Source organism: Coregonus clupeaformis, chromosome 27 (assembly GCF_020615455.1).
Source record: "Coregonus clupeaformis isolate EN_2021a chromosome 27, ASM2061545v1, whole genome shotgun sequence".
Lineage (NCBI taxonomy): Eukaryota > Metazoa > Chordata > Actinopteri > Salmoniformes > Salmonidae > Coregonus > Coregonus clupeaformis.
Window position 1 is genome coordinate 35564671 of NC_059218.1, and position 26662 is coordinate 35591332.

At 43.4% G+C, this 26662-nt stretch overlaps 3 protein-coding genes across 5 annotated transcripts in view; all 3 read left to right on the plus strand.

Annotated features, from left to right (window-relative positions):
- The first annotated feature begins 27 nt into the window (after window positions 1–27).
- On the plus strand, window positions 28–3273 carry im:7138535 (uncharacterized protein LOC797998 homolog). 2 transcript variants are annotated; one of them, XM_041850207.2, is made up of 8 exons: window positions 28–159; window positions 402–508; window positions 627–746; window positions 855–1123; window positions 1226–1306; window positions 1428–1544; window positions 2417–2563; window positions 2671–3273. In XM_041850207.2, exons 1-8 carry the CDS (start codon window positions 95–97, stop codon window positions 2860–2862), a joined length of 1098 nt encoding a protein of 365 aa, XP_041706141.2. In that variant the 5' UTR covers window positions 28–94; the 3' UTR covers window positions 2863–3273. The 2 variants fall into 2 exon arrangements, with proteins under 2 accessions (XP_041706141.2, XP_045063914.1); XM_045207979.1 differs by having other exon boundaries at window positions 426–508.
- A 1531-nt stretch (window positions 3274–4804) lies between these two features.
- On the plus strand, window positions 4805–10165 carry LOC121541904. 2 transcript variants are annotated; one of them, XM_041851287.2, is made up of 14 exons: window positions 4805–5068; window positions 5211–5363; window positions 5605–5690; window positions 5834–5930; window positions 6020–6303; window positions 6402–6565; window positions 6665–6814; window positions 6926–6997; window positions 7156–7267; window positions 7362–7420; window positions 7513–7663; window positions 7769–7844; window positions 7957–8101; window positions 8304–10165. In XM_041851287.2, exons 2-14 carry the CDS (start codon window positions 5235–5237, stop codon window positions 9932–9934), a joined length of 3156 nt encoding a protein of 1051 aa, XP_041707221.2. In that variant the 5' UTR covers window positions 4805–5068; window positions 5211–5234; the 3' UTR covers window positions 9935–10165. The 2 variants fall into 2 exon arrangements, with proteins under 2 accessions (XP_041707221.2, XP_041707220.2); XM_041851286.2 differs by having other exon boundaries at window positions 4805–5363.
- A 532-nt stretch (window positions 10166–10697) lies between these two features.
- LOC121541906 (ryanodine receptor 1-like) overlaps window positions 10698–26662 on the plus strand; it is a 77937-nt gene continuing 61972 nt past the window's right edge. Inside the window, exons 1-11 of the mRNA XM_041851288.2 lie at window positions 10698–10888; window positions 18775–18894; window positions 18994–19095; window positions 19535–19555; window positions 21349–21423; window positions 21613–21691; window positions 21793–21905; window positions 22010–22109; window positions 25188–25284; window positions 25364–25438; window positions 25540–25696. Coding sequence (XP_041707222.1) covers window positions 10841–10888; window positions 18775–18894; window positions 18994–19095; window positions 19535–19555; window positions 21349–21423; window positions 21613–21691; window positions 21793–21905; window positions 22010–22109; window positions 25188–25284; window positions 25364–25438; window positions 25540–25696 — 987 coding nt within the window. The 5' untranslated portion in view covers window positions 10698–10840. The remainder of the gene's footprint in view (window positions 10889–18774; window positions 18895–18993; window positions 19096–19534; window positions 19556–21348; window positions 21424–21612; window positions 21692–21792; window positions 21906–22009; window positions 22110–25187; window positions 25285–25363; window positions 25439–25539; window positions 25697–26662) is intronic.

Consider the following 26662-nt stretch of genomic DNA (forward strand, 5'->3'; position numbering starts at 1 on the left):
CCTTGCCTTAAATCCATCGTAGACAAACGGAAACCGGAAGGACAGAGCTTCTGCAACTTTTTAACCAAACATTTGAGAATAGCTACATGTTTGGATGTGTTCTATTGAGTCTATAATGGAGAGAGATATAGGAACAATATATGCTATAAGGGCTGTTGGGTGAGTATGTACGTGTACTTTGAAAACGGATTAGATAATGTCTGCTATCTAGCTAAGAGATGTCGTACTGCACGTGCCAGATGGGGTAGACAAGTAAACAGCACAAAAGTAACTTAGCTAGTCGCTGAGAGGCTCAGTTTCATAAGTATGATTTCGCTACGGTGTGTTTTCTGAACCTTAACTATCTATCTAGCTATTACACGTGTTGGTTGATCTCGGTCATTACTTTAACATTATGTCAGGTACAAAAGCAGTGTCTGTGTCAGACGGTGCAGGTGTGATGAGCTTCCTTGTCCGCTGCTCACTTGGCTGGCGTCAGAATTGAGGGCTGTCTGCTCAGAGTTACAGGGTATGACATTACAACTAAGTAATCATGCAATTGTACATTATACAAGGGTAGCAACTAGCAGGTGCACATACAGACCACATAATATATATATTTTGATGTTTTATTGTCACATACACAGACAGAAAGACTGGTGTTGTCCTAGTGGGGGAGTTGCGGACCCTGCTGACCAAGTTACTTTGTCCCTACGCTGCACTGACCACAGATACACTGAGTCCTCCTCTCCTCAACAGAGTCACTGGTGAGAGAGATTAGGCAGGTGGGAGTTCTTGAAATGTCAATAAAATGTTGAAGTGAATGATATGAGTTTGTATTGTTGATGCTATTGTCCTTATGGTCTTATTTGCAGAGTTCATGGTGTCAGAATTACAAGCAGCACGCATACTTCAACAGAAAGAATTACATCCAGAGGATGAGAAGATTGAAGGTAAATCTGAGAAAGAGCAGAGAGCGGAAGATCCCAGCATTGTCGATACAAAGAACTGGTGTCAAGAATATGAAGATGGCCAGGAGATGGAACAAGGGGACAGGAAGGAAGAAACAGAGAGTGAATTGGCTCTGTTGCTTCAAACCTTAAACATGGATGAGTCTTCTCGGCTTACAGATGTGTGCCATCAGGTAAGGATGAGATGGACTCCGACAGGAATGTGATATGAAAAGTGTCTGCAGAATTTTGTTGTTGATACAGTGCACACTTCTCTCTCACGCTTTACTATTCAGGTGGAGTCACGTCTTGCGGTATTGCCGTGTGGCGATATGACAGAACCTCTGCTGGACACCAATCTCAACTCTGCGCAATGGGTAGGTTTTCAAAGGAGGGGGTGGTTTTCCTCATGACAGTGCTGAAGAATGTTCAGTGTATTTGTAGCCTTATTTGTTCACCAGGTTATTCATTTCTCTGTCGGTTTTTCCACCCATTTAGAGGCAAGTCCAGAAGATAAATCAGGCTCTATTAGAGGACTACCAGTGTCGACGCCAAATGATGATCAAACGTTTTCAGGTCACACTTCAGTCCTTTGCCTGGGGAGAGAAGGAAAAGGTATGCAACAATGCCTCTCTACGAAAAGTTACTTGATATGCAGGCTAAATCGATAGTGGGTGTACAAAATGGTACACTCAATGTATGTCCACATTAAAAGCACTAGAGTGCAAATATTTAATTGTAGTCAATGGGACGCAAGGCCACGTCGAGCAGAACTAGCAGTCATGTGCACAGCACAGAAATGGACTTTGTTCCTATCTGCACAGCTTCAGGGAGCAAGCTGCACCCCATGTCGAACAGTCTATACTCTATAAGGCGTTGCCAGTGCTGACCTTTGGATCATATCTGCTAGATATGGTAGTGTGATAAGATCTCCAACTCCTAAGGACCATATTCAATCAGACCTGGGTCTCCAGAATAAGTCCAATATAAAAATTGTCTGGAGTTGCAAGAATCCACAGTTGTACTCCACCAAAAAATATTACAGTATATAACAAAAATAACTTAAACATGCCCTTTTCTAGGATCTTGAGAGGGAGAATTTTTGCAGGGAACAGCAAGTTAAGGCATGTCAGTCAGGAGCAAAACGTTGAAGTCCTCAGATGTAAAATCAAGGAAGAGGACTGAGAGTTTCACCATGGTGACATGAAGTGTGAAGAGGTGTGATGAGCAACTGAACTTTTTGCATTCAGTGAGCATTTACAGAGGGCGCAGCGATGAAGTCAGAACCAGGAAGTGTAGTTCCACAGTCAGCAAGAAAATGAGGATGACAATCTGTGTAAGTCAGAGTTCACTTTTTGCATATTTATATGAATATAGACTTTTGACAGTAACACAGATCGCAAAAATATATTGTTTAGTTTTATATTCCTTTATTGTTAGTAGATACATGTATATTAATGGTAAACCTGTTTCCATGTTCTCCACAGGAGCGCAGTGAAGTGCTTGCCTCAATACCTCCCCTCTCATCACTTCCCCTCGTATCCCAAGTCTCCGTGTCTCTTCTGCTTGCAGCAAGAAAAGATCAATCTTACATTTTACCAGTAAAGGCAGGGGAAAGCACTGCAGTCTACAAGGTATGCTATAGCTAACTAGCTCTGAGTTTTGTTAGATTTTTTTTTTAAATGAAGTTAAAGAGATGAACTATTCTGATTCATCTGTCTTCTCCTCTGTCTCTGTGAAGGTATTGATGGGCAGTGTACCAGACCGGGGTGGACGGCCAGGAGAAATTGAGGCCCCCATGCCCATGTGGGAGGGACGGAGAGAGGGAGGAGGGAGGGGGCGTGGAGGAGGACGTGGACGTGGAGGGCCACGCGGAGGGGGCGGTCAGCAACGACATAACTTTTCTGTGAAAAAGAGAAACAAACGAGAGTAACAATAGGTCGTCTGAAGGAAATGACACGACATAATGGGTCAAAATGGAGATAAAGACAAACCCACAAGAGGGGAGATTTGAATATCAAAATACATTTTGTTTAACATTAATATAATTTTTGCAGATCCACAAAAGTGGAGTCCTGACATTTTGCTAAAAGTCAAATTCATAAACAAAATGTGTTGATTTGAATGTGGAATTTCAATTAAATTGAAGAACTATGTTAATAAGGATAGGCTATAATCGATTTTTGTGATATTGTTTTGGGGGACAAAAATTATTGTATTTAAAAAATTTTTTTTAAATATATTGCTTATGTTAGAAACCTGTAGAGTCTATTAGTTTGATTAACATTTCTCAAACGATATCGAAGTAATCAAACTGTATCTGTTTAAATAAAGCCTTAAGTACTTCCTTGTACTTTTGTCTTGTTTTGTTTGGTCATCATGAGAAAACAACAAGGATATAGATGTCAAATGTCATAGTCCTGTATGGCGGGTATGAGGATGAAACATAACCATGGATGAGCAACTATACATTAAAGTTTATTTTCCATCATGTACCATTATGCACTGACCATTTCAAACTATATTTGTGACTTCAGTACAGACCAATAATTTAAATATACACTAGATGACAGACTGGGTGCTGTGTTGACGCCACCATGCCTCCATCTTGGCACTCTCCCACCGTTGTAACAAATATTTGGGAAGCTATAGAAATGCATTTATAAATGTCTACATTTGTTTATGCCACAATTATAAATAATATAATAATATGCCATTTAGCAGACGCTTTTATTCAAAGCGATTTACAGTCATGTGCGCATACATTTTTACATATGGGTGGTCCCGGGGATCGAACCCACTACCCTGGCATTACAAGCGCCATGCTCTACCAATTGAGCTACAGAGGACCACCCATACTAATATTCTATTAGACACCTTAATGCAGTGTTTCCCAACTCCAGTCCTCGAGTTCACCCGACAGCACACATTTCTGTTGTAGCTCCAGACAAACTCACCTGATTCAACTCATTGAGGGCTTGATGATTAGTTGACAAGTTGAATCAGGTGTGCTTGTCTGGGGTTACAACAAACATGTGTAATGTTGGGGGTAATCAAGGACTGGAGTTGGGAAACATTGCCTTAAAGGGAAAATCAAACTATATTTAGGTATAATTGAGGATTGCCAACTTCAAAGCCTCTCATTGGCCAATACATAGCATCAGCAATCCAGGGTTTATATACAGCATTGAGGGAGCTCTATTAACCTGAGTCACGGTGCACCAGTCTATGGCCTGTGATCTGAACAAGCAAAAGCGGTGAGGGAGGAGCGCCCTGCTCAAATCTAACAGTAACCTGCACCGCTTTATCATGTTGTCAACAAGGCAGCATGGTGCATTGTCCAGAAACATAAAACATATTTTCCATAAAATATGTAAAAACATGTCTAAACTCGTTTTCATTGGGATGGAAGATTAAGCGTTTTTATGAAAAGCGCTTTTTCATATGTAAACAGAATCGTACTCAATACTCCAGGTGCTTACTCTAGCCTAGGCTACATCACTTTTGTTTTGAGCCACCGAGTATCCATTATATTGACCAGTAAATGGGCGCTCTAACAATGAAAATAAATGTCTTAAAAAATGGAAGGCAAGATCAGGTGGGACCATTCTAATCTAGCAAATGAGAGGGCAGATAAACCTGTGAACAACAGGAACAACTTCGATATAAAGTGGGTTTTTTCAAAGTTGCCGGGATGTCACGTGTCCTACTTATATCAGTACACTCATTACAACCTAAGCATTACGAAACTTCTACTCGATCAAATAAGCCACAAGTAGCAAATAAGCCATAAAAAAAAAAGTGTTAACCAAATTCGACACTCATTGACCTCCATTCAAAAACGAAAACACGCCACCTGCTGGATAAAACAGATTTTGGGCCCAGTTATCCCTCTTGCTTCGCCTCTTCCTCTCTGTTTGAGCCGACTTCGCCGTGGGATTTGAACGCGGCACCTGGCTCACACCCGGTAGGCAGCCCCGTCCCAAAACGAATGCTTTTTACCCACTACAAACTCCTCTCACCGGGGTAACCCGGGCCAGATATCGAATTCCCTCAGTGGCGGCGGGATGAGAGGATCAAAGACGTGCTACAACATCGGCTACATACTTTTTCTACGTAGCTGTCCACATTTAAGTTTTGTAAGTGATTTGCGCAAAGTCTATGGATTTGAGGTCCATTGTAGTTTCGTGCAAATTGTTTCTATAGCTTGTCCCAGCCTCGGTTTTGTATAGCGATGTAGTTTTCCAAGGCCACTACTTTAAACTGTTTACATTTTTTAAGAACACAGCCTAACTGGATCTACCAATGCCAAACCCCATGGACGACCGTCTGCGCGTAGTGGCCGTGATGCATGCTTTGAAAGCATCTGGAGTTCGCGTGAAAAATTGGAAGAACTTCTTCAATGGGCAGTACACGAGCGACCCTGTCAGACCGGTAACAAACATTGACAAAATGTTCCCTGAACGGTTAACCTCAATGCTTCAATCAAGTTTATTGTCAACACACAATGCTGCGCCACCTTAGACTTGTTGATTATTTGTTGATGATTACTCCCAAGGTCACATTTTTGGAATATTCAAATGTATTAATCAGAATTTGCAAACGACCAATGTTGAGTGATTGTTGTAGAAAGCATTTATAGTACCTCTATGATCTGTAGATGGATGTCTTTCAGGAGAACCAATCTAAATTTGCCTTTGGTCGGGAGCTGACCTTGCTGCCCCAGTGCCATTTAACTGATATGAGTGGGACAGTGCCAAAGTATGTCAACTTGAGTTGTACTTTTGCTTTAAATACAATCAAATTGGGAGATGCGATTTGTTTAAAATCAAATATATTCTGGTTACAATGAACAACTGGTCATGACAAACTTACATTTGAGTGATCTAACTATTCCAACTTAGGTTCTTGGTGGACGCCTGTGAATTTTTATCCCAGCATCTTCATACTGAAGGGCTGTTTCGAAAGACGGGGTCGTTGAGTCGGATCCGAGCTCTGAAGGTAAGACTGCACAGGAGAGATGTGCAGGAAAATCCACTTTCTTACCCCAATGAGTATCTTTTTTATGTTGACCATCTACCTCATAATAGGCTGGCCTGGAGCAGGGGGAGCCAGTCTTTTCTCTGCCACATTCAGCCACTCTGCAGTCCTGTGATGTGGCGTCTCTTGTGAAGCAGTTCTTACGGGAGTTGCCCTCTCCTCTCATCCCTATGGATCTACAGGTGCCACTGTGCCGTGCACAGGGCTTAGAGGAGCAGGGGGGCCAGGAGCAGGGCAAAGATGGAGTCACTCTTCTTCTTACAGCCCTGTTCCCTCTTTCTCATTCACGGGCCCTCCGATACTTCTGCACCTTCCTGAGACAGACGGCTCAAAGGTTTGTCTCCGGAAATTCATGATTACTTTTCCTTTCATCTGCATTGTTCCTCCATTCTCCACTAAGTTTCTCCATCTCCAATCCCTCGCTTTCACAAGATGTGAAGAGAATCGTATGGAAGTGGGCAATCTGGCCCTTGTGATTGCACCTAATCTGCTACATTGTCCAGCTGGGGGCTCTAAACTGACCGCAGGCACAGAGAGACAACTGAATAGACAAGCAGCAGTGATCAAGACACTCATAATACATGCAGATCATATTGGTAAGTTCTGAGAACTATACATTTGTGTTTGTATAGTAGCTGATGACGGGTGTTTGATTTAATGTTGACACTGATTTCAATCCTCTGTACGTCCATAAGGTGTCGTTCCCTCTTCTGTTATGGACATGGCAACAGTAGCAGAGTCGGGTGAATCCACCACACCCCCAGTTGACGGGGGGAGGTTTCAGGAGAGGGCAGGACTTGGTGTGTATAGAAGTTTAAGGCGTCAAAGGAGGCGCAGTGTTGGAGGTGAGAGTTTTGCAATGATGGGGTTATGAGGTTCATGCTGTGAAAATAATTTAAGAATACGCTGCTGTTAATTCATGAATTCAGTTTTTTTTTTTTGCTTGATCTCTCCAGAGATATTTGTGGATGCTCTCAGTAAATTCAAGACAGGACGCACACACACTGGCCCTTCACATCCCCCAGACAGTACGTGCATAATGTTGTGGTAAAGATATTATTTTTGCTGCTTAATAACTGGTTGCATAGTTCCGATGCTTTTAGTAAAAAGTCATGCTGAAATGATCTAGTCGTCAGTAATAGCCAATAGGTGTGTTGTCCCTGACTTTATAACCTTGACCTCACAGGCCAGCAAAATACAAAGACAGCTCACCACACCACACTTCAATCACCAGTCACATCCAAACGAAAATCGACCGAAGATACTGTCCCTGATGTAGAGGGCTCTGCTAAAAAAAGGTACTTATAAAATAAATATATATAGATGAACCACCTCAAAGATTCTGTTTTAAATGCTTTACATGGAGCTAATACCATCCTTCTCTGTATACAGACGCTCTATCCATGACCTTAGAGAAGACAACCAATCCATCAGCAAACTACACTCAAATGGTGACGTATTTGTAGCCTGTACTGCAGCATAGCTTTATGTCAGTCGAATAAGATAGGGTATGACAAGTTCTATGTTTTGACTGTCCGAGTAGATTCGGAGTCGGCAATCGGCAAAAGCCCTTCCAGTACTCGCACCTCTGTCCTGAGTGTATTGGAGGGCAGTAGAGAGCAGGAGCTGTCTGTCACTCTCAGTGCCTCAGAGAAGAAGAGGAATCACAAAAAAGATCATAAAACATCAAACAAGTAAATCTTAAGTATCATAAGCATCTTATATTGAACCCTTGTTTGTCTATTGCCTTGTTTTTGTGGCTGATGAGGTGACAAACTGTGTGTGTATCTTTCCTGAAGGCATCTGGTGCAAGAGGACAAGGCTCATCGTAGGAGATCTCTCAGATTCTTCAACATGCCAAGCTGGAGCAGCCCTGTAAGTCTGGCGCTCTTCACTCTGCTGTCCTAACACTGGGTCTTCGCATAGCTCACGTTTGTCTTTTGACAGGCCACTCTATTGTTTGACTTCTCTGTGAATTTATTCACAGAACCCTTCCCCCACATCCATTGGGAATGACACTGAGAATTGGATCAATGGCAGTAGGACGTTATCTGATGGTATGACTGAAGCATCCAGCTCTGAGGTTGGACCGTACAGGATTCCTGTCAAAATTATTGATGGCCCTGGACGAGGTTTGGATAGTTTTTTTAAATTGGCCATTACATTGACATTTTAGTCATTTAGCAGACGCTCTTATCCAGAGCGACTCAGTCGTAGTAAGTACATTTTTCCTCAACAAATAAGTTATCAGCAAAGTAAGTGCTAGTAGGAAAATACCATGTATCCACATGTTACTCACTTAAATACTCAATGTGACATTTTATCTGTATTCAGTTCTAGTGGGGAATGAGATGGAGGATGAACCCGATCTGCTGAACTACAGCTTCACTGAAAATGTTGATGACTTCCTGGATCTCGCGACATTGGACTCGCCTACCGGGACAGAAGATGGGGAATCATGTGAATGCTCTGAGCTCAAGTTGGAAAATGAGACAATAGAGGAAACAGTTAGACAGTATGAAACTAACAGTGTATTGTGGGGTCTGGAGCAGGTTGGGATGAAAGAGGAACCGGAAGAGATCGGTCTAAGTAAAAAGCTGTCAAAAGTGAATATGTCTGGCAGGGTCGGTCAGAAGCCCCGTCGCCCTCGTCGCTCCATCAGTATGCCAGAGGTGACATTGGACCAACTGAGGATTGAAGATGAAATGGACAAGAAGGAGAAAGAAGATCCAGTCTTTGAGGACACCTGGGTTATGGTGGCGGAACCCCAACCAGCCAGAACCAGAACCGTAGTGGATGAAGGTCTGTGTAAAGGAATGGATGAAGCAGAAGAGTTGGACGAAAAAGCGTTGGTGAAGAAAGAGAAGATGACAGAGTCAGGACTGGGTTTTAAGAGGACACACCAGCGCATGTCTTTAGCAGAGCACCTCGGGCGTTTCAACGCTCTGGCAACGCTGCTCCGTACCCCCAGGGTTCCTCCCCCGCCCCCTGAACCCCAGCTCAACGATGTCCTGCGTGAGAGTCAGCGGGAGGGGGGTCAGCGGGAGGGGGGTCAGAGGAACGTTGTACGTCTGCGTCGGCAGGGAGCACGGCGCTTTGGACGCTCCATCAGTCACGATGGTGTTCCCGGATCTTTGTCAAGACAAGCTTCTAAGAATCAGCAAGATGAACCAGGGGTTTTTCAAAGCTCCAGTGAGCCAGTTCTATGTCCACCACCAGAGCCAACTCTTTATCAATTTACCCAAGAGGGGCAGAATGAAATCCAACATACACCAGGTCCTCAACTACAACAGGATAACCCCTTGCAAACCCTCCAGTATTTGTATACTCCTCCATCACTAAATCCGAAACAGAACCAGGAATCTCGCCAAAGGCAATTTAACAAATCACAATGGCATCTCAGGGAAAGCCAACTGAAACGGTTGGAGGAACAATGCACAGAGTCAGGTCTGCACGACCTGCTGGAGATGCACTTGAATATATGTGAACCAAAGGAGGAGCAAGGGCAAGACATTACAATTCCAATGCAGTTGGATAGACCGTCTCAGACAGACACGATCTTAGATGTTCTACCTCAGACCATGGCCCCCCTACAGCAGAAGCCCCAAACTACTGATGTCAAACTTCCCCTCCCTTCTCCTCTAACCCCTCCTCTCTCTCAAACAGAAACATGCTCTCCCAGTCCCATTATACCCTCTTACACACCGATAGACAGAACATCATCAACTGAACTCTACACTGATCCCTTGGTGGCTAACTGCTCCCCTTCCTCTGTGACGGCTTTTGACTTTATAGAGATCGACATGGGGGTCAGTGAGAGGGATGGGTGTTCTCTCCCAGTGGAATTATCTCCACCACCAGCCTTGCAGTTCAGGCACCCGTCCACCAGGAGACGCTACATAGACTCTCCCCGCTGGCCTATACATGATATTAGCATGGCCACAGGAGACCCTCTGCAGATCTGACAGGTACAGGACATACAAAGTGGTTATTAGTTTGTAGCGCTTTGGTTTTGAGTATTAGGGTTTGAAATGGGAAAATAAAACCACACACAAAGAATGGCATCTGTTGCTTGATTTAATTGTGCCAAGTTCTGATATCCTCAAACTTTTATTTGATGATGCTTTCATGCAGTTGTTTTATTAGTCTCTGTTATGTTCTGTTATTATTGTGTCCGAAGTTGCATTTTACGTATTTCAGACTATATTTAATTTGCTTAATTTATTATGTATTTCAGTTTTAATAAAATGATTTGTTTAAATCCTTTTGATTTATTAATTCATATCTGATAAGTGTATCCCTCTTAGTAAAATAAGAGGTATTTTCCTGATTGTTTGGAAGTGGACGTCATTCTCCTGACTTAGTAAGTACAAAGGTTTTAAAATGCGTCTGTATTCACAAACCTCTTTTGCAGACCTAACTAAGGGGAATCCCGTTGGGACTGATGCAACAACACTGCCATCTTTAGTATGCAAGTGTTTTGGGTCTAGCTTGGTCATTTACACATATTGTAGCTATGTTAAATCAGATTCAGACACATCAAATGTTTACTGGTATATTTGGTAATACTGTACAACAATCCTATAGGACTTCTAGCTAAACTGTCCACTTAAACATACATATCTGTGTTGTAGGCACAGTTTGATCCACCCCCTTGTCATGTTGCACTGAGCAGGAGTTAACTGTCACTGTCTGTCTCATAACGCATCCAGAGCCACCGGACCCACATTCTCCTTCAGTACGCCCCCACACACAGACAGGAGCAGGGAGTGAGAGGAGAGAGACAGCAAGGCTGGCTGAGGAACAGTTAGGGAGAAAAGAGAGCCATTTACCCATCTCTCTCAAGGAGTGATCAGTAACACTTTGAGAGGATGGCAGAAGGAGGAGACGGTGAGGAGGAGATTCAGTTCTTGCGTACGGTGAGTGATGCTATATTCCTTCTGTTCTATTATTTCGTTTAGATTGTAGCTGATAAAGGCTATGAGAGAAACAATGCTGCAGTGTAGCTACAATCAGATACCTTATCCTGCTGTAATGTGTAACTTCTGTGTAACTTGTAGTCCAATGTATCAACTTTCATACATTTTGTTAATGGCTTCCCTTTGATTGACTTTGGAAAGACCAGATTGACATGGACAGGTGCTGGGTTTGTCTGTATTGTTATCTATCTATACACCAGAGGAACTTGATATGTTATTGTTTGGGAGTTGGGCAGCTTGCTTGGTGCCAAGTAGCAGCTGACGGTGGCAAATAGAAACAGGTGAAAACTAGGGTAGTAATTAATTTAAAAAACACTAAGAGTGGTCAACAAAAGATGCATACACATTTAATTATATTGGATTAATTCAATGGAATGAGAAATCAGATTTTGAAGGATGAATTGCTTTTTTGGGTTTTTACCTTTTGGTGCGGGTAATATGGGTTAACTGACAGATCAAGTAATGAGAGGACAGCATGATGGAAAGGGGTGGCAGGTTACGTTGGTACATCAGAGCTTTTGTCCCAGTCAAGAGAATGTAATTCTTCACAGCAATTTAGTAACTACAGCACATTTTGACACCATTGAGACCAGCATGATAAAGATGCTGATTTCCAGACTGTTCAGATCCTGAATGAAGGAGAGGAATTGTGTTTGACACATTTTCCTACTGGTGTTTTACGAGCTGTTCTTAGACTGAATTCAATCAATCCTCAGCAGTACAGTAACCAGAGACTGGCCTGTTTGTGGAGAATCCAACAAGTGTCAGATTAATCCAGTGTTTGGTGTTTCATGTATCTGTTATATTAAGATACACTAAACTAGTTGGAGGAGAAGAGTACAACACCAGTCAAACAAAATGCACCATGCAGCTCTAAGCACTGATATTTATTGACATTCACACTGTTCTATACTAGATACTGTACACTACATTATTTTAAAACCTCTCTTTCTCAAAGACTACCTGTAAGTTACATTGAACGTACAATCACAGCAAGACATTGGAAAAAAAGCATGGCATGCAATATGCCTTTCTGAAACAAGCTCTCTGTTTTGGTTTAGTTTTAGGCACAGCTATTTTCCTTAGTAGGGACTCAAAGACTGACGTGAACACCAAATTACATTTCACAGGCAAGGCTTTTATATGATGTGTATTGCAGAGTCAAATCCGACTGATGCCAGGCAGAGATGGGCTGTCAAAGATACCTGACATTTATCTGTGTGTATTTGTAGAGGTATCATTCACCACAGAGCACTTTCTAGAAATAGTGCTGTGTTAGTGCCTGCTGCATGTAAAGAGCATAGAGGGCTGCCTCTGCTTTGTTAAGTCTGTTTAGTGATTCCCACGGATGATCATTACTTTAGTCAGTTAGATTCTAAATATCGTTTTTTTTTTTGAGAGCCCCTGACGGGTGAACAGAAAGTAGTGTCACTATCTGTTTCCTCTAGCATACATTTTTTCAGCAGCGAGGGTGGGGGGTAGTGGGAATGGCCAAAAATGACCGAAAATGTTTGAGGCCCTCCTCTTGGCCGCAGTCATAATGTTTATATTTTAAAGCTAATTATTGTTATTTTTTTAATAAGTGGGGCAGTCCCACTCCTTTCATATGTTTTGCATTATTGAACAGATACTACAGTGTGAAAGACTGGGAAGATGGGGAGAGTCAAAGGGCAGTGGGCTGAATTCGAACCCATGCCGACTGTAACCGCTGGACCACACAGGCCCCAGATAAAATGTGCAGTTTTAAAGCTAATGTGCTGCAATTATACACATTTTGCCATGGCTTATGCCTTGTTCTTATGCTATCTGAGTGACTCAAACATTATAACAAAATCAATGGGGGCCCCATGCCATAACATTTTAAAAATGTTTGATTCTCCCTGACTGTGTAGTTTTTATTTTGGTGGTTGTTAGTTCTCAAATATAATCTTATTTTAAAATACACTGAAGAAAAATATAAACGCAACATGTAAAGTGTTGGTCCCATGTTTCATGAGCTGAAATAAAAGATCCCAGAAATTTCCCATACGCACAAAAAGCTTATTTCTCTCAAACTTTTGCATTAATTTGTTTACATCCCTGTTAGTGAGCATTTCTCCTTTGCCAAGATAATCCGTCCACCTGACTGGTGTGTCATATCAAAAATCTGATTAAACAGCATGATCAGACACAGGTCCACCTTGTGCTGGGGACAACAAAAGACCACTCTAAAATGTGCAGTTTTGTCAAACAACAAAATGCCACAGATGTCTCAAGTTTTAAGGGAGCGAGCAATAGGCATGCTGACTGCAGGAATGTCCACCAGAGCTGTTGCCAGATAATTTCATGTTAATTTCTCTACCATAAGCCGCCTCTAACATCGTTTTATAGAATTTGGCAGTATGTCCAACCGGCTTCACAATGTTCAACAGTCTTGAAGGAGTTCCCACATATGCTGAGCACTTGTTGGATGCTTTTCCTTCATTCTGTGGTCCAACTCATCCCAAACCATCTCAATTGGGTTGAGGTCGGGGGATTGTGGAGGCCAGGTCATCTGATGCAGCACTCCATCACTCTCCTTCTTGGTCAAATAGTCCTTACACAGCCTGGAGGTGTGTTGGGTCATTGTCCTGTTGAAAAACAAATGATAGTTCCACTAAGCCCAAACCAGGTGGGATGGCGTATCACTGCAGAATGCTGTGGTAGCCATGCTGGTTAAGTGTGCCTTGAATTCTAAATAAATCACAGACCGTGTCACCAGCAAAGCACCCCCACACCATAACACCATCTCCTCCATGCTTTACGGTGGGAACTACACATGCAGAGATCTTCCATTCACCCACACCGCGTCTCACAAAGACACAGCGGTTGTAACCAAAAATCTCAAATTTGGACTCCAGACCAAAGGACACATTTCCACAAGTCTAATGTCCATTGCTCGTGTTTCTGGGCCCAAGCAGGTCTCTTCTTCTTATTGGTGTCCTTTAGTAGTGGTTTCTTTGCAGCAATCGACCATGAAGGTCTGATTCACACAGTCCCCTCTGAACAGTTGATGTAGAGATGTGTATGTGACTAGATCTCTGTGAAGCATTTATTTGGGCTGCAATTTCTGAGGCTGGTAACTCTAATAAACGTATCCTCTGCAGCAGAGGTAACTCTGGGTCTTCCATTCCTGTGGCGGTCCTCATGAGAGCCAGTTTCATTATAGCACTTGATGGTTTTGCGACTGCACTTGAAGAAACTTTCAAAGTTCTTGAAATGTTCCGTATTGACTGACCTTCATGTCTTAAAGTAATGATGGACTGTCGTTTCTCTTTGCTTAATTTTTTTATTATTTTAATTTTTTTGTCATTTAGCAGACGCTCTTATCCAGAGCGACTTACAGTTAGTGAGTGCATACATTTTTCATACTGGCCCCCCGTGGGAATCGAACCCACAACCCTGGCATTGCAAATGCCATGCTCTTCCAACTGAGCTACACAGGGCTTATTTGAGCTGATCTTGCCATAATATGGACTTGGTCTTTTACCAAATAGGGCTATCTTCTGTATACCCTATAGCATTTTTTTTGTCCATTAAAATAACATCAAATTGATCGGAAATACAGTGTAGACATTGTTAATGTTGTAAATGGCTATTGTAGCTGGAAACGGCTGATTTTATTTTATTGATCTACAGTGGGGGAAAAAAGTATTTAGTCAGCCACCAATTGTGCAAGTTCTCCCACTTAAAAAGATGAGAGAGGCCTGTAATTTTCATCATAGGTACACGTCAACTATGACAGACAAATTGAGAAAACAAAATCCAGAAAATCACATTGTAGGATTTTTAATGAATTTATTTGCAAATTATTGTGTAAAATAAGTATTTGGTCACCTACAAACAAGCAAGATTTCTGGCTCTCACAGACCTGTAACTTCTTCTTTAAGAGGCTCCTCTGTCCTCCACTCGTTACCTGTATTAATGGCACCTGTTTGAACTTGTTATCAGTATAAAAGACACCTGTCCACAACCTCAAACAGTCACACTCCAAACTCCACTATGGCCAAGACCAAAGAGCTGTCAAAGGACACCAGAAACAAAATTGTAGACCTGCACCAGGCTGGGAAGACTGAATCTGCAATAGGTAAGCAGCTTGGTTTGAAGAAATCAACTGTGGGAGCAATTATTAGGAAATGGAAGACATACAAGACCACTGATAATCTCCCTCGATCTGGGGCTTCACGCAAGATCTCACCCCGTGGGGTCAAAATGATCATAAGAATGGTGAGCAAAAATCCCAGAACCACACGGGGGGACCTAGTGAATGACCTGCAGGGAGCTGGGACCAAAGTAACAAAGCCTACCATCAGTAACACACTACGCCGCCAGGGACTCAAATCCTGCAGTGCCAGACGTGTCCCCCTGCTTAAGCCAGTACATGTCCAGGCCCGTCTGAAGTTTGCTAGAGTGCATTTGGATGATCCAGAAGAGGATTGGGAGAATGTCATATGGTCAGATGAAACCAAAATAGAACTTTTTGGTAAAAACTCACCTCGTCGTGTTTGGAGGACAAAGAATGCTGAGTTGCATCCAAAGAACACCATACCTACTGTGAAGCATGGGGGTGGAAACATCATGCTTTGGGGCTGTTTTTCTGCAAAGGGACCAGGACGACTGATCCGTGTAAAGGAAAGACTGAATGGGGCCATGTATCGTGAGATTTTGAGTGAAAACCTCCTTCCATCAGCAAGGGCATTGAAGATGAAACGTGGCTGGGTCTTTCAGCATGACAATGATCCCAAACACACCGCCCGGGCAACGAAGGAGTGGCTTCGTAAGAAGCATTTCAAGGTCCTGGAGTGGCCTAGCCAGTCTCCAGATCTCAACCCCATAGAAAATCTTTGGAGGGAGTTGAAAGTTTTGGCCCAGCGACAGCACCAAAACATCACTGCTCTAGAGGAGATCTGCATGGAGGAATGGGCCAAAATACCAGCAACAGTGTGTGAAAACCTTGTGAAGACTTACAGAAAACGTTTGACCTGTGTCATTGCCAACAAAGGGTATATAACAAAGTATTGAGAAACTTTTGTTATTGACCAAATACTTATTTTCCACCATAATTTGCAAATAAATTCGTTAAAAATCCTACAATGTGATTTTCTGGATTTTTTTTCTAATTTTGTCTGTCATAGTTGACGTGTACCTATGATGAAAATTACAGGCCTCTCTCATCTTTTTAAGTGGGAGAACTTGCACAATTGGTGGCTGACTAAATACTTTTTTTCCCCACTGTACATAGGCGTACAGAGGCCCATTATCAGCAACCATCAGTCCTGTGTTCCAATGGCACGTTGTGTTTGCTAATCCAAGTTTATCATTTTAAAAGGCTAATTGTTCATTAGAAAACCCTTTTGCAGTTATGTTAGCACAGCTGAAAACTGTTGTGCTGATTTTAAAGAAGCAATAAAACTGGCCTTCTTGAGACTAGTTGAGTATCTGGAGCATCAGCAATTGTGGGTTCGATTTACAGGCTCAAAAGGGCCAGAAACAAAACTTTCTTCTGAAACTCGTCAGTCTATTCTTGTTCTGAGAAATGAAGGCTATTCCATGCGAGAAATTGCCAAGAAACTGAAGATCTCGTACAACGCTGTGTACTACTCCCCTCACAGAACAGCGCAAACTGGCTCTAACCAGAATAGAAATAGGAGTGGGAGGCCCCGGTGCACAACTGAGCAAGAGGACAAATACATTAGTGTCTAGTTTGAGAAACAGATGCCTCACAGGTCCTCAACTGGCAGCTTCATTAAATAGTACCCGCAAAACACCAGTCTCAACGTCAACAGTGAAGCGGCGACTCTGGGATTCTGCCTATGCTTATAACAGTGTGTGTAACATGATGCTCTCTCCAAAGAAGGTACCCGTTCCAAAACCATCTTCTTAAATTGGTCAGCAGAATGTGGAGGTGTGAGAGAGCCTGGCCATCACATGCTGTTCAACCTCAACTCTGCTGAGTTCTATATTTACAGAGTCTTGGGATTAGCACGTTTATAGCCAGGGCCATGGGAGCACCTGTTTATTTCTGGCCCTATGAGAACTGCACTCGCTCTACGCATTGAATAGCACGATGAAGTGCTTTCGTTTGTATTCTCTTTGCCAAATACGGGTGATGGCGTCATATATGCCCTGTGTTCTGATAGTTTTGGTATGAATGACAGTTGCCGTACTAGTAATAGCACAAATGAACTGCAGTACACTGAATTGTATAGTACTGTAGGCTTTGTAAAACATTTGTTGATACAATGACTGACTTATCAGTGTCCACTGTTCTGCCATGACTAAGGTTTTTTTTCGTTATTCACTATTTATTCCTCGTGTCACTATCTTTTTTTATTTTTATCTTTAACTCTGCATTGTTGAAAAAGGACCCGTAAGTAAGCATTTCACTGTTAGTCTACACCTGTTGTTTACGAAGCACGTGACAAATAAGATTTTATTAGCTTTTTTTGTTGCTTACTCTTGGCTGGTCTCTACGGTTGACATTGCCAAGGTTTTGTGTGTCTTGAGCTGCCTAAGAATAATAGTTAGACATCCGTCTGTGTATGTCTGTCCCACTGCTCTCTGCGTGTGAGTGCATTACAAATGATTATGTCATTGGAGCTGCTCAATAAACATCCAGACTTGCCGGGCCCGGCCAGCTCTCAAATATCTGCTGCTCCGCTGGGGGGAATGTGTGAACAGCAGGTGCAGGGGCCTGAAATAGAGGGTCGGGGAGGAGCAGGTGCTTACCCACAGTCGAGAGAACCACGTAGATTAGTGGTCGGACAGGGGCAGGCTGAGAGGAATGACAAGGGAGTGAAGGTTAGGAATGTGAAGTATAGATTCAAGACCAGAGTGTCTGCTCTCCTGACAGCTGTTTGCATTTTGACCTAGTATGTTAAGGCTCCCTGTTACGAATGCTTTATCACTCTGCTGGCTCTATCCAGTCTTGCTATTGTTACTGTATGTTGGTCAGGGATGCAGTCTTGCTCTTATGTAATGTAAAATATGTATATTTGGTGCACAGGAATCATATTCATTGTTTTACTATTTTCTCTTGTCCACTACAACCATTATGCATCCACACTTAAGCCCCTCTTTGTGTTTTGGATGTACCTCTACCCCTGGCCAGTGTTAGTGTCATATGGGCCTTAAGGTTATGAATGGCAAGTTAAATAGGCCTATGAAATACTACTTATGAAATATTACCCAAGTGATGAAACATCTTAATTTTACTTGTTTTTTATCTGGGCATCCCGAGTGTCGCAGCGGTCTAAGGCACTGCATCGCAGTGTTGCGGCGTCACTACAGCCTAGGGTTCGATCTCAGGCTGTGTCACAACCGGCCGGGACTGGGAGTCCCGTAGGGCAGCACACAATTGGCCCAGCGTCGTCCGGGTTAGGGGAGGGTTTGACCGAGGGGGCTTTACTTGGCTCATCGCTCTCTAGTGACTCCTTGTGGTGGGCCCGGTGCCTGCAGGCTGACTTCGGTCGTCAGTTGAACAGTGTTTCCTCCGACACATTGGTGCAGCTGGCTTCCAGGTTAAGCGAGCGGGTGTTAAGAAGCGCGGCTTGGTGGGTCATGTTTCGGAGGACGCATGACTCAACCTTCGCCTCTCCAGAGCCCGTTGGGGAGTTGCCGCGATGAGACAAGATCGTAATTGGATCGCAATTGGATATCATGAAATTGGGGAGAAAATAATAATGTTATCTATGATATAGCTGACTCCTGTTAAGGGCAATTCACCAGTTCCAATTCAAGTACATTCTTTTTAAGGTTGTATTAATGCCATCTGGTTTTGACCTCTTTGACCACTTTTCTCTATGTAGGATGACCAGGTTGTGCTACAATGCACAGCCTCCATTTTGAAAGAACAGATCAAACTGTGTCTGTCATGCGAAGGCTTTGGGAACCGTTTGTGCTTCCTGGAGACCACTTCCAATGCTCAGGTAGAGAGAACCACATTCCACAAACACAGCTGATTACCTCTTTATTTCTAGTTCTTGCCAGTCGCTGGGTTTTGCAGATGGATGTCTGTTGTGTTGTAGAATGTGCCACCTGATTTGGCGATCTGCTGCTTCATCCTGGAGCAGTCCCTGTCGGTACGAGCCTTACAGGAGATGCTGGCCAACACCATGGAGCTCAATGAGGTAGGAGACTAGCAGAGGGTTGTGTCGTGTGTTATATTATTATTTTACATCTGAAGTTAAACAATTATGTAGTATAAAGTATGTGGAAATAGTTTTTATTTTGCTGAAAAACAGAGTTGGTCTTCGTGTAGTATCCGGTGAGCTTAGTTCTTTCAGTATTGCCCCATAACATGGGAACCAATATTATTTGTAAAAAAATTCACAAAATAATGTTATGGCTTTCTTATATGGTTGTGAGAACATCATCTTATGTCATTGACACATAGTTTTAAAAGTAGTGTTGTAGTGAGTTATGTGCTTCCAAAGTCTAATGACAGATGACATTTATGTATTTGAAATATGAATATCATGTCAAGATATCTTGTTCATTTTAGCAACTTAACTTCGTTTTGTCTCTTTTCTGACCCCACACCCCTCATCTCCTACCTGCCAACCATAGGCAGTCGATTTGGACAAATGGGTATGTCTGTTCATGTTTCCCTTCCTGTCACGTTTCCCATCTTCTCCACCCGTTGTCTACCCTGAGAGTCCTCTCAGCTCTCACCCAATGTCCCTGTCTGAATCAGTGATGCGCCGCCTTCGTCAACCTCACTCATATTACTCCACTCCACGCGTCTCACACTTTGCTCAGTGTTGTCATAGCTGAAATACCAAGCAGCGTTTCAAATTATACTCAAGGAAGGATTCCTGTCAGCAGCACAGGAGCAGCCAAGAAACTCTCCGCAGTCGAGGGCTTCTGGTTGCAATGTAATCTCTACACTACGTCCAATATCAGTCTCATGTACCACAGACCAGGGCTAGTACTGGATGGTGTGTCACGTATTTCATTTGAAACAGGGCTCTTACTGACCTGTGACCCTGGCCATCTGAAAGTGTCCTATACAACCTTCATCATACTTCCATTTCCCTTTCATACATCATCTTTACACCTCCTCATGGTCCAATACATCCCATTCATTGCATGTGTACCACCCCTTTACATTTTCTTAATCAATGCTATTCCTTCATCACCCGAGTTACTCTGGTTTGCTTTTGACCAATTCAACAAACCATCAAGTAAATTCATCTTCATCTTAAGAAAGTCTGGAATGTAGAGCAAAGTGTAACTTTGAATATCAAATAACACATACACACACACACACACACACAGATTCACGCATTACCAACTAAATCTGACCCATAGTCAGTCTTGCCGTGTTTTGACTCTTCACTTACTCATGGAATAATCTCAATGATGACAACGTTGACGGTGGAAATTATAACCACTAATTATAACAAATGTTGAAGGAACAATATTGTTTTGTTATCAAAAAGAAAGGAGGACCAAGGCACTCTTCATATAATTAATTAAAATGCCTTTATTTGTATGGCATGTTCATTAGAAACAAAGTTTAAAATCTGACGCGTTTCGGCTGCGTGCCTACTCCTTGACGAAGGCCATGCAGCCGAAACGTGTCAGAGTTTTAAAACCTTGTTTCCATTGAACATGCCATAAAAATAAAGGCATTTTAATTAATTATATGAAGAGTGCCTTGGTCCTCCTTTCTTTCTGATGACCCATTGACCCCTTTTACCCAAGAGCACCTTCTGTCTACCAAAACCTACTATTGTGTAACTTAGTAGTGCTTCCCTTCCTTCTGTTTTTCTACAATATTGTTTTGTTGTCTGAATGTCACTTTTTTCCCCTTCCAGTTACAGACATGAAAACGTGACGTGATTGCTGTGTTATTGTTTCTTGATTCTGGTATTGTTAATCATGTGACTTGGTGTTTTGTGATAATTGGTTGAATTTCCCTTTCCACTCACCCCTGGTTTGTACACTGTGGTCATGTTTGTTGTTGGTTCTAGGGTTGCAAAATTCCAGGAACTTTCAATAAATTCCCTGGTCGTCCAGAAATCCTGGTTGTATGATTCCGGTTTTCCTGCTTATTCGCTCCTGATTCCAGGATCCTCCAACTGGGATTTTGGGAAACCAGGGAATTTATTGAAAGTTCCCAGAATTTTGCAAGCCTAGTTGGTTCTCTGTGGTGGGCTCTCTGACTCCTCTCAGCCAGATACCTTCAGTACACAGGTTCCCTGTCACCTGCCACATTGTTCTCAGTTTGGTCCGAGCTCCTGTCTCCGTACCCAGTCTTCAACAGTCCTGTGTGCCTGACCTTAGCAGTCTGTATGCTGAATGTTGAATCAAACACTACTCTCTTTGGTTGGATTTTTTTTACTTTTCTCTCTCTGTCTATTCTCTGTGCTGTCCAGTCATCTCAAGGAGGGGGCCACCGTACCCTGCTGTATGGCCATGCTATCCTACTGAAACACACTCACTCCAGCATGGTAAGCAGCCTCCTCTCTGTCTCACTATGTAGTCTCACATGTTACTCAATTGTTTCCCCTTCTACCTCATCCAGTAGTCTCTCACACCCACACTACCCTGTAAACTCTGTGTTGCTGTTACATGGGTTTGCTTGTCAATGGGCGCTTCGTGATTCAGTGTGTAATATTCACTCTCTCTGTGTGCTGTAGTACCTCAGCTGTCTGACTACCTCAAGGTCACTCACAGACAAACTGGCCTTTGATGTGGGCTTACAGGAAGATTCCACAGGTATGGCTTTTACCATAGAGAAGAGCAGTGGCATGTCCACATCTTTTCTGCACAGTGTTCATATTGCTTCTTAGTTGAGTGATGCATTTGTTCCTTCACAGGGGAGGCGTGCTGGTGGACCATTCATCCTGCATCCAAGCAGAGGTCAGAGGGAGAGAAGGTCAGGGTGGGAGATGACCTCATCCTGGTCAGTGTGTCCTCTGAGAGATACCTGGTGAGCCGCGTTGGTGACACACTGCCAAGTGGACTTTCAGACCCAGGTTATGGATGGAGCTGACATGTTATTTTCTCTGTCTCTCTCTCCCTCTCTCTCTCCAGCATCTCTCCTATGCCAGTGGTGACCTCATGGTGGACGCCTCCTTCATGCAGACCCTGTGGACCATGAACCCTGTGATGTCTGGCTGTGAGCTTGCTGAAGGTGTGTATATGTTTTGATTGTTTTTCTATTTCATAATCATGAGCTAATTATCTAGAAACACTACACTTGACTGCCATGTCTTTCTCGTGTGGAATATGACTCCTGGGTGACTCATAACTGCAGGCACCAGATTACCATGCCCCGGTGTCTTTATTATTACCATTGCTATGTCCTACTGTCCACTAGGGGGCGACGGGAGTGCCTATTACCATCTAGTAGGCTCGTGCTAGAGTGTTGTTGATGGGCGCTCAGAGGATGGCGGGTTCAATCCCAGTGCTAGGCACTCGTTTTTATTTGTAACTTTGACCTTTGAACCCTATCCCAATCCTTAACCCTTACCTTAACCACTCGGAATGAATGCCTAAACTTAACTGTCGGGTTGAGTTTCGGTTTCACTTTTGCCCAGTTTGACTGACAGCTAACATAAGTCAAAATATTCTGAAATTAATATGGCCCCACAGTGTATAGTTAACACGGCCCCACAGTGTATAATTAACACGGCCCCACAGTGTATAATTAATACGGCCCCACAGTGTATAGTTAACACGGCCCCACAGTGTATAATTAACACGGCCCCACAGTGTATAATTAACACGGCCCCACAGTGTATAGTTAACACGGCCCCACAGTGTATAATTAATACGGCCCCACAGTGTATAATTAATACGGCCCCACAGTGTATAGTTAACATGGCCCCACAGTGTATAATTAATACGGCCCCACAGTGTATAATTAATACGGCCCCACAGTGTATAGTTAACACGGCCCCACAGTGTATAATTAATACGGCCCCACAGTGTATAATTAATACGGCCCCACAGTGTGTAGTTAACACGGCCCCACAGTGTATAATTAATACGGCCCCACAGTGTATAATTAATACGGCCCCACAGTGTATAATTAACACGGCCCCACAGTGTATAGTTAACACGGTCCCACAGTGTATAGTTAACACGGCCCCACAGTGTATAATTAACACGGCCCCACAGTGTATAGTTAACACGGCCCCACAGTGTATAGTTAACACGGCCCCACAGTGTATAGTTAACACGGCCCCACAGTGTATAATTAATACGGCCCCACAGTGTATAATTAATACGGCCCCACAGTGTATAATTAATACGGCCTCACAGTGTATAGTTAACACGGCCCCACAGTGTATAGTTAACACGGCCCCACAGTGTATAATTAATACGGCCCCACATGTATAATTAATACGGCCCCACAGTGTATAATTAATACGGCCCCACAGTGTATAATTAACACGGCCCCACAGTGTATAGTTAACACGGCCCCACAGTGTATAATTAACACGTCCCTAAAGTGTATAGTTAACACGGCCTCACAGTGTATAGTTAACACAGCCCCACAGTGTATAGTTAACACGGCCCCACAGTGTATAGTTAACACGGCCCCACAGTGTATAGTTAACACGGCCCCACAGTGTATAATTAACACGTCCCTAAAGTGTATAGTTAACACGTCCCCACAGTGTATAATTAACACGTCCCTAAAGTGTATAGTTAACACGGCCCCACAGTGTATAGTTAACACGGCCCCACAGTGTATAATTAATACGGCCCCACATGTATAATTAATACGGCCCCACAGTGTATAATTAATACGGCCCCACAGTGTATAATTAACACGGCCCCACAGTGTATAGTTAACACGGCCCCACAGTGTATAATTAACACGTCCCTAAAGTGTATAGTTAACACGGCCTCACAGTGTATAGTTAACACGGCCCCACAGTGTATAGTTAACACGGCCCCACAGTGTATAGTTAACACGGCCCCACAGTGTATAGTTAACACGGCCCCACAGTGTATAATTAACACGTCCCTAAAGTGTATAGTTAACACGTCCCCACAGTGTATAATTAACACGTCCCTAAAGTGTATAGTTAACACGGCCTCACAGTGTATAGTTAACACGGCCCCACAGTGTATAGTTAACACGGCCCCACAGTGTATAGTTAACACGGCCCCACAGTGTATAGTTAACACGGCCCCACAGTGTATAGTTAACACGGCCCCACAGTGTATAATTAACACGGCCCCACAGTGTATAGTTAACACGGCCCCACAGTGTATAGTTAATACGTCCCTAAAGTGTATAGTTAACACGGCCTCACAGTGTATAGTTAACACGGCCTCACAGTGTATAGTTAACACCTCCCTAAAGTGTATAGTTAACACGGCCCCACAGTGTATAGTTAACACGGCCCCACAGTGTATAGTTAACACGGCCCCACAGTGTATAGTTAACACGGCCCCACAGTGTATAGTTAACACGGCCCCACAGTGTATAGTTAACACGGCCCCACAGTGTATAGTTAACACGGCCCCACAGTGTATAATTAACACGGCCCCACAGTGTATAGTTAACACGTCCCCACAGTGTATAGTTAACACGGCCCCACAGTGTATAGTTAACACGTCCCTAAAGTGTATAGTTAACACGGCCCCACAGTGTATAGTTAACACGGCCCCACAGTGTATAGTTAACACGGCCTCACAGTGTATAGTTAACACCTCCCTAAAGTGTATAGTTAACACGTCCCTAAAGTGTATAGTTAACACGGCCCCACAGTGTATAGTTAACACGTCCCCACAGTGTATAGTTAACACGGCCCCACAGTGTATAGTTAACACCTCCCTAAAGTGTATAGTTAACACGTCCCTAAAGTGTATAGTTAACACGGCCCCACAGTGTATAGTTAACACGTCCCCACAGTGTATAGTTAACACCTCCCTAAAGTGTATAGTTAACACGTCCCTAAAGTGTATAGTTAACACGGCCCCACAGTGTATAGTTAACACGTCCCCACAGTGTATAGTTAACACGGCCCCACAGTGTATAGTTAACACGGCCCCACAGTGTATAGTTAACACGACCCCACAGTGTATAGTTAACACGGCCCCACAGTGTATAGTTAACACGACCCCACTGTGTATAATTAACACGGCCCCACAGTGCATATCTCTGATGCTGCAGTTATGCACAGGGGACTGCATTTTCTTTGGTGATTGAGTTGGTCTTTCTCTCATTGTCGATGTAACATTACCCCCTCAGGCTTTCTGACTGGAGGCTATGTTCTTAGACTGTTCCATGGTCACATGGACGAGTGCTTGGCTATCCCTGCTGCCGAGCAAGGAGACGACCAGCGCAGGTGATGAAAACTGTTGAATTATTCCACATTTAATCAGATACCTTATCATCTGTCACTAACAGCCCATCTCTGTTTTCAGAATTGCTCATTATGAGGGGGGTGCTGTCTGTAGCCATGCCCGGTCACTATGGAGACTAGAACCTCTCCGGATTGGGTGAGTGGATGCCCTTGTGTCCATCAGCTTTAAGTGACAAAAACCATTCACATTTCTTACATGAGTTCTCTCCTTGGGGTTGTACTTATGGCTCTGTGTAGATGGAGTGGAGGTCACATGAAATGGGGCCAGTCGTTCCGTGTGCGTCACATAACCACAGGTCGCTACCTCTGCCTGGATGAAGAGAAAGGACTGCTGGTGGTGGACCCTGAAAAAGCCCACGCCAAGATGTCAGCCTTCTGCTTCAGAATCTCCAAGGTCAGGGTCGTCACAAACAGCAGTGGGGAAATTAAAGAGCAGTGGGGAAATTAAAAGAGCAGTGGGGAAATAAAAGAGCAGTGGGGAAATTAAAGAGCAGTGGGGAAATAAAAGAGCAGTGGGGAAATAAAAGAGCAGTGGGGAAATAAAAGAGCAGTGGGGAAATAAAAGAGCAGTGGGGAAATTAAAGAGCAGTGGGGAAATTAAAAGAGCAGTGGGGAAATAAAAGAGCAGTGGGGAAATTAAAGAGCAGTGGGGAAATAAAAGAGCAGTGGGGAAATAAAAGAGCAGTGGGGAAATAAAAGAGCAGTGGGGAAATAAAAGAGCAGTGGGGAAATAAAAGAGCAGTGGGGAAATAAAAGAGCAGTGGGGAAATAAAAGAGCAGTGGGAAAATGCATGTGGTTCTTTTCATCCCTCCATAACTAGCACTGTTCATGTTGTGTTTAACTCCTCCTCCTCCTTCTCACTGTTCATGTTGTGTTTAACTCCTCCTCCTCCTCACTGTTCATGTTGTGTTTAACTCCTCCTCCTCCTCCTCACTGTTCATGTTGTGTTTAACTCCTCCTCCTCCTCCGCACTGTTCATGTTGTGTTTAACTCCTCCTCCTCCTCCTCACTGTTCATGTTGTGTTTAACTCCTCCTCCTCCTCCGCACTGTTCATGTTGTGTTTAACTCCTCCTCCTCCTCCGCACTGTTCATGTTGTGTTTAACTCCTCCTCCTCCTCCTCACTGTTCATGTTGTGTTTAACTCCTTCTCCTCCTCACTGTTCATGTTGTGTTTAACTCCTTCTCCTCCTCACTGTTCATGTTGTGTTTAACTCCTCCTCCTCCTCCTCACTGTTCATGTTGTGTTTAACTCCTCCTCCTCCTCCTCACTGTTCATGTTGTGTTTAACTCCTCCTCCTCCTCCTCACTGTTCATGTTGTGTTTAACTCCTCCTCCTCCTCCTCACTGTTCATGTTGTG

Bases quoted from the DNA above. Each gene is read 5' to 3' on its own strand.
- im:7138535 (XM_041850207.2), top strand. From the start codon at position 95: ATGTGTTCTATTGAGTCTATAATGGAGAGAGATATAGGAACAATATAT. The intron at 160-401 runs GTGAGTATGTAC...ACATTATGTCAG, and splicing joins TATGCTATAAGGGCTGTTGG to GTACAAAAGCAGTGTCTGTG. The intron at 509-626 runs GTATGACATTAC...TCACATACACAG, and splicing joins TGTCTGCTCAGAGTTACAGG to ACAGAAAGACTGGTGTTGTC.
- LOC121541904 (XM_041851286.2), top strand. From the start codon at position 5,235: ATGCCAAACCCCATGGACGACCGTCTGCGCGTAGTGGCCGTGATGCAT. The intron at 5,931-6,019 runs GTAAGACTGCAC...ACCTCATAATAG, and splicing joins GTCGGATCCGAGCTCTGAAG to GCTGGCCTGGAGCAGGGGGA. The intron at 6,998-7,155 runs GTACGTGCATAA...TTGACCTCACAG, and splicing joins CCCTTCACATCCCCCAGACA to GCCAGCAAAATACAAAGACA.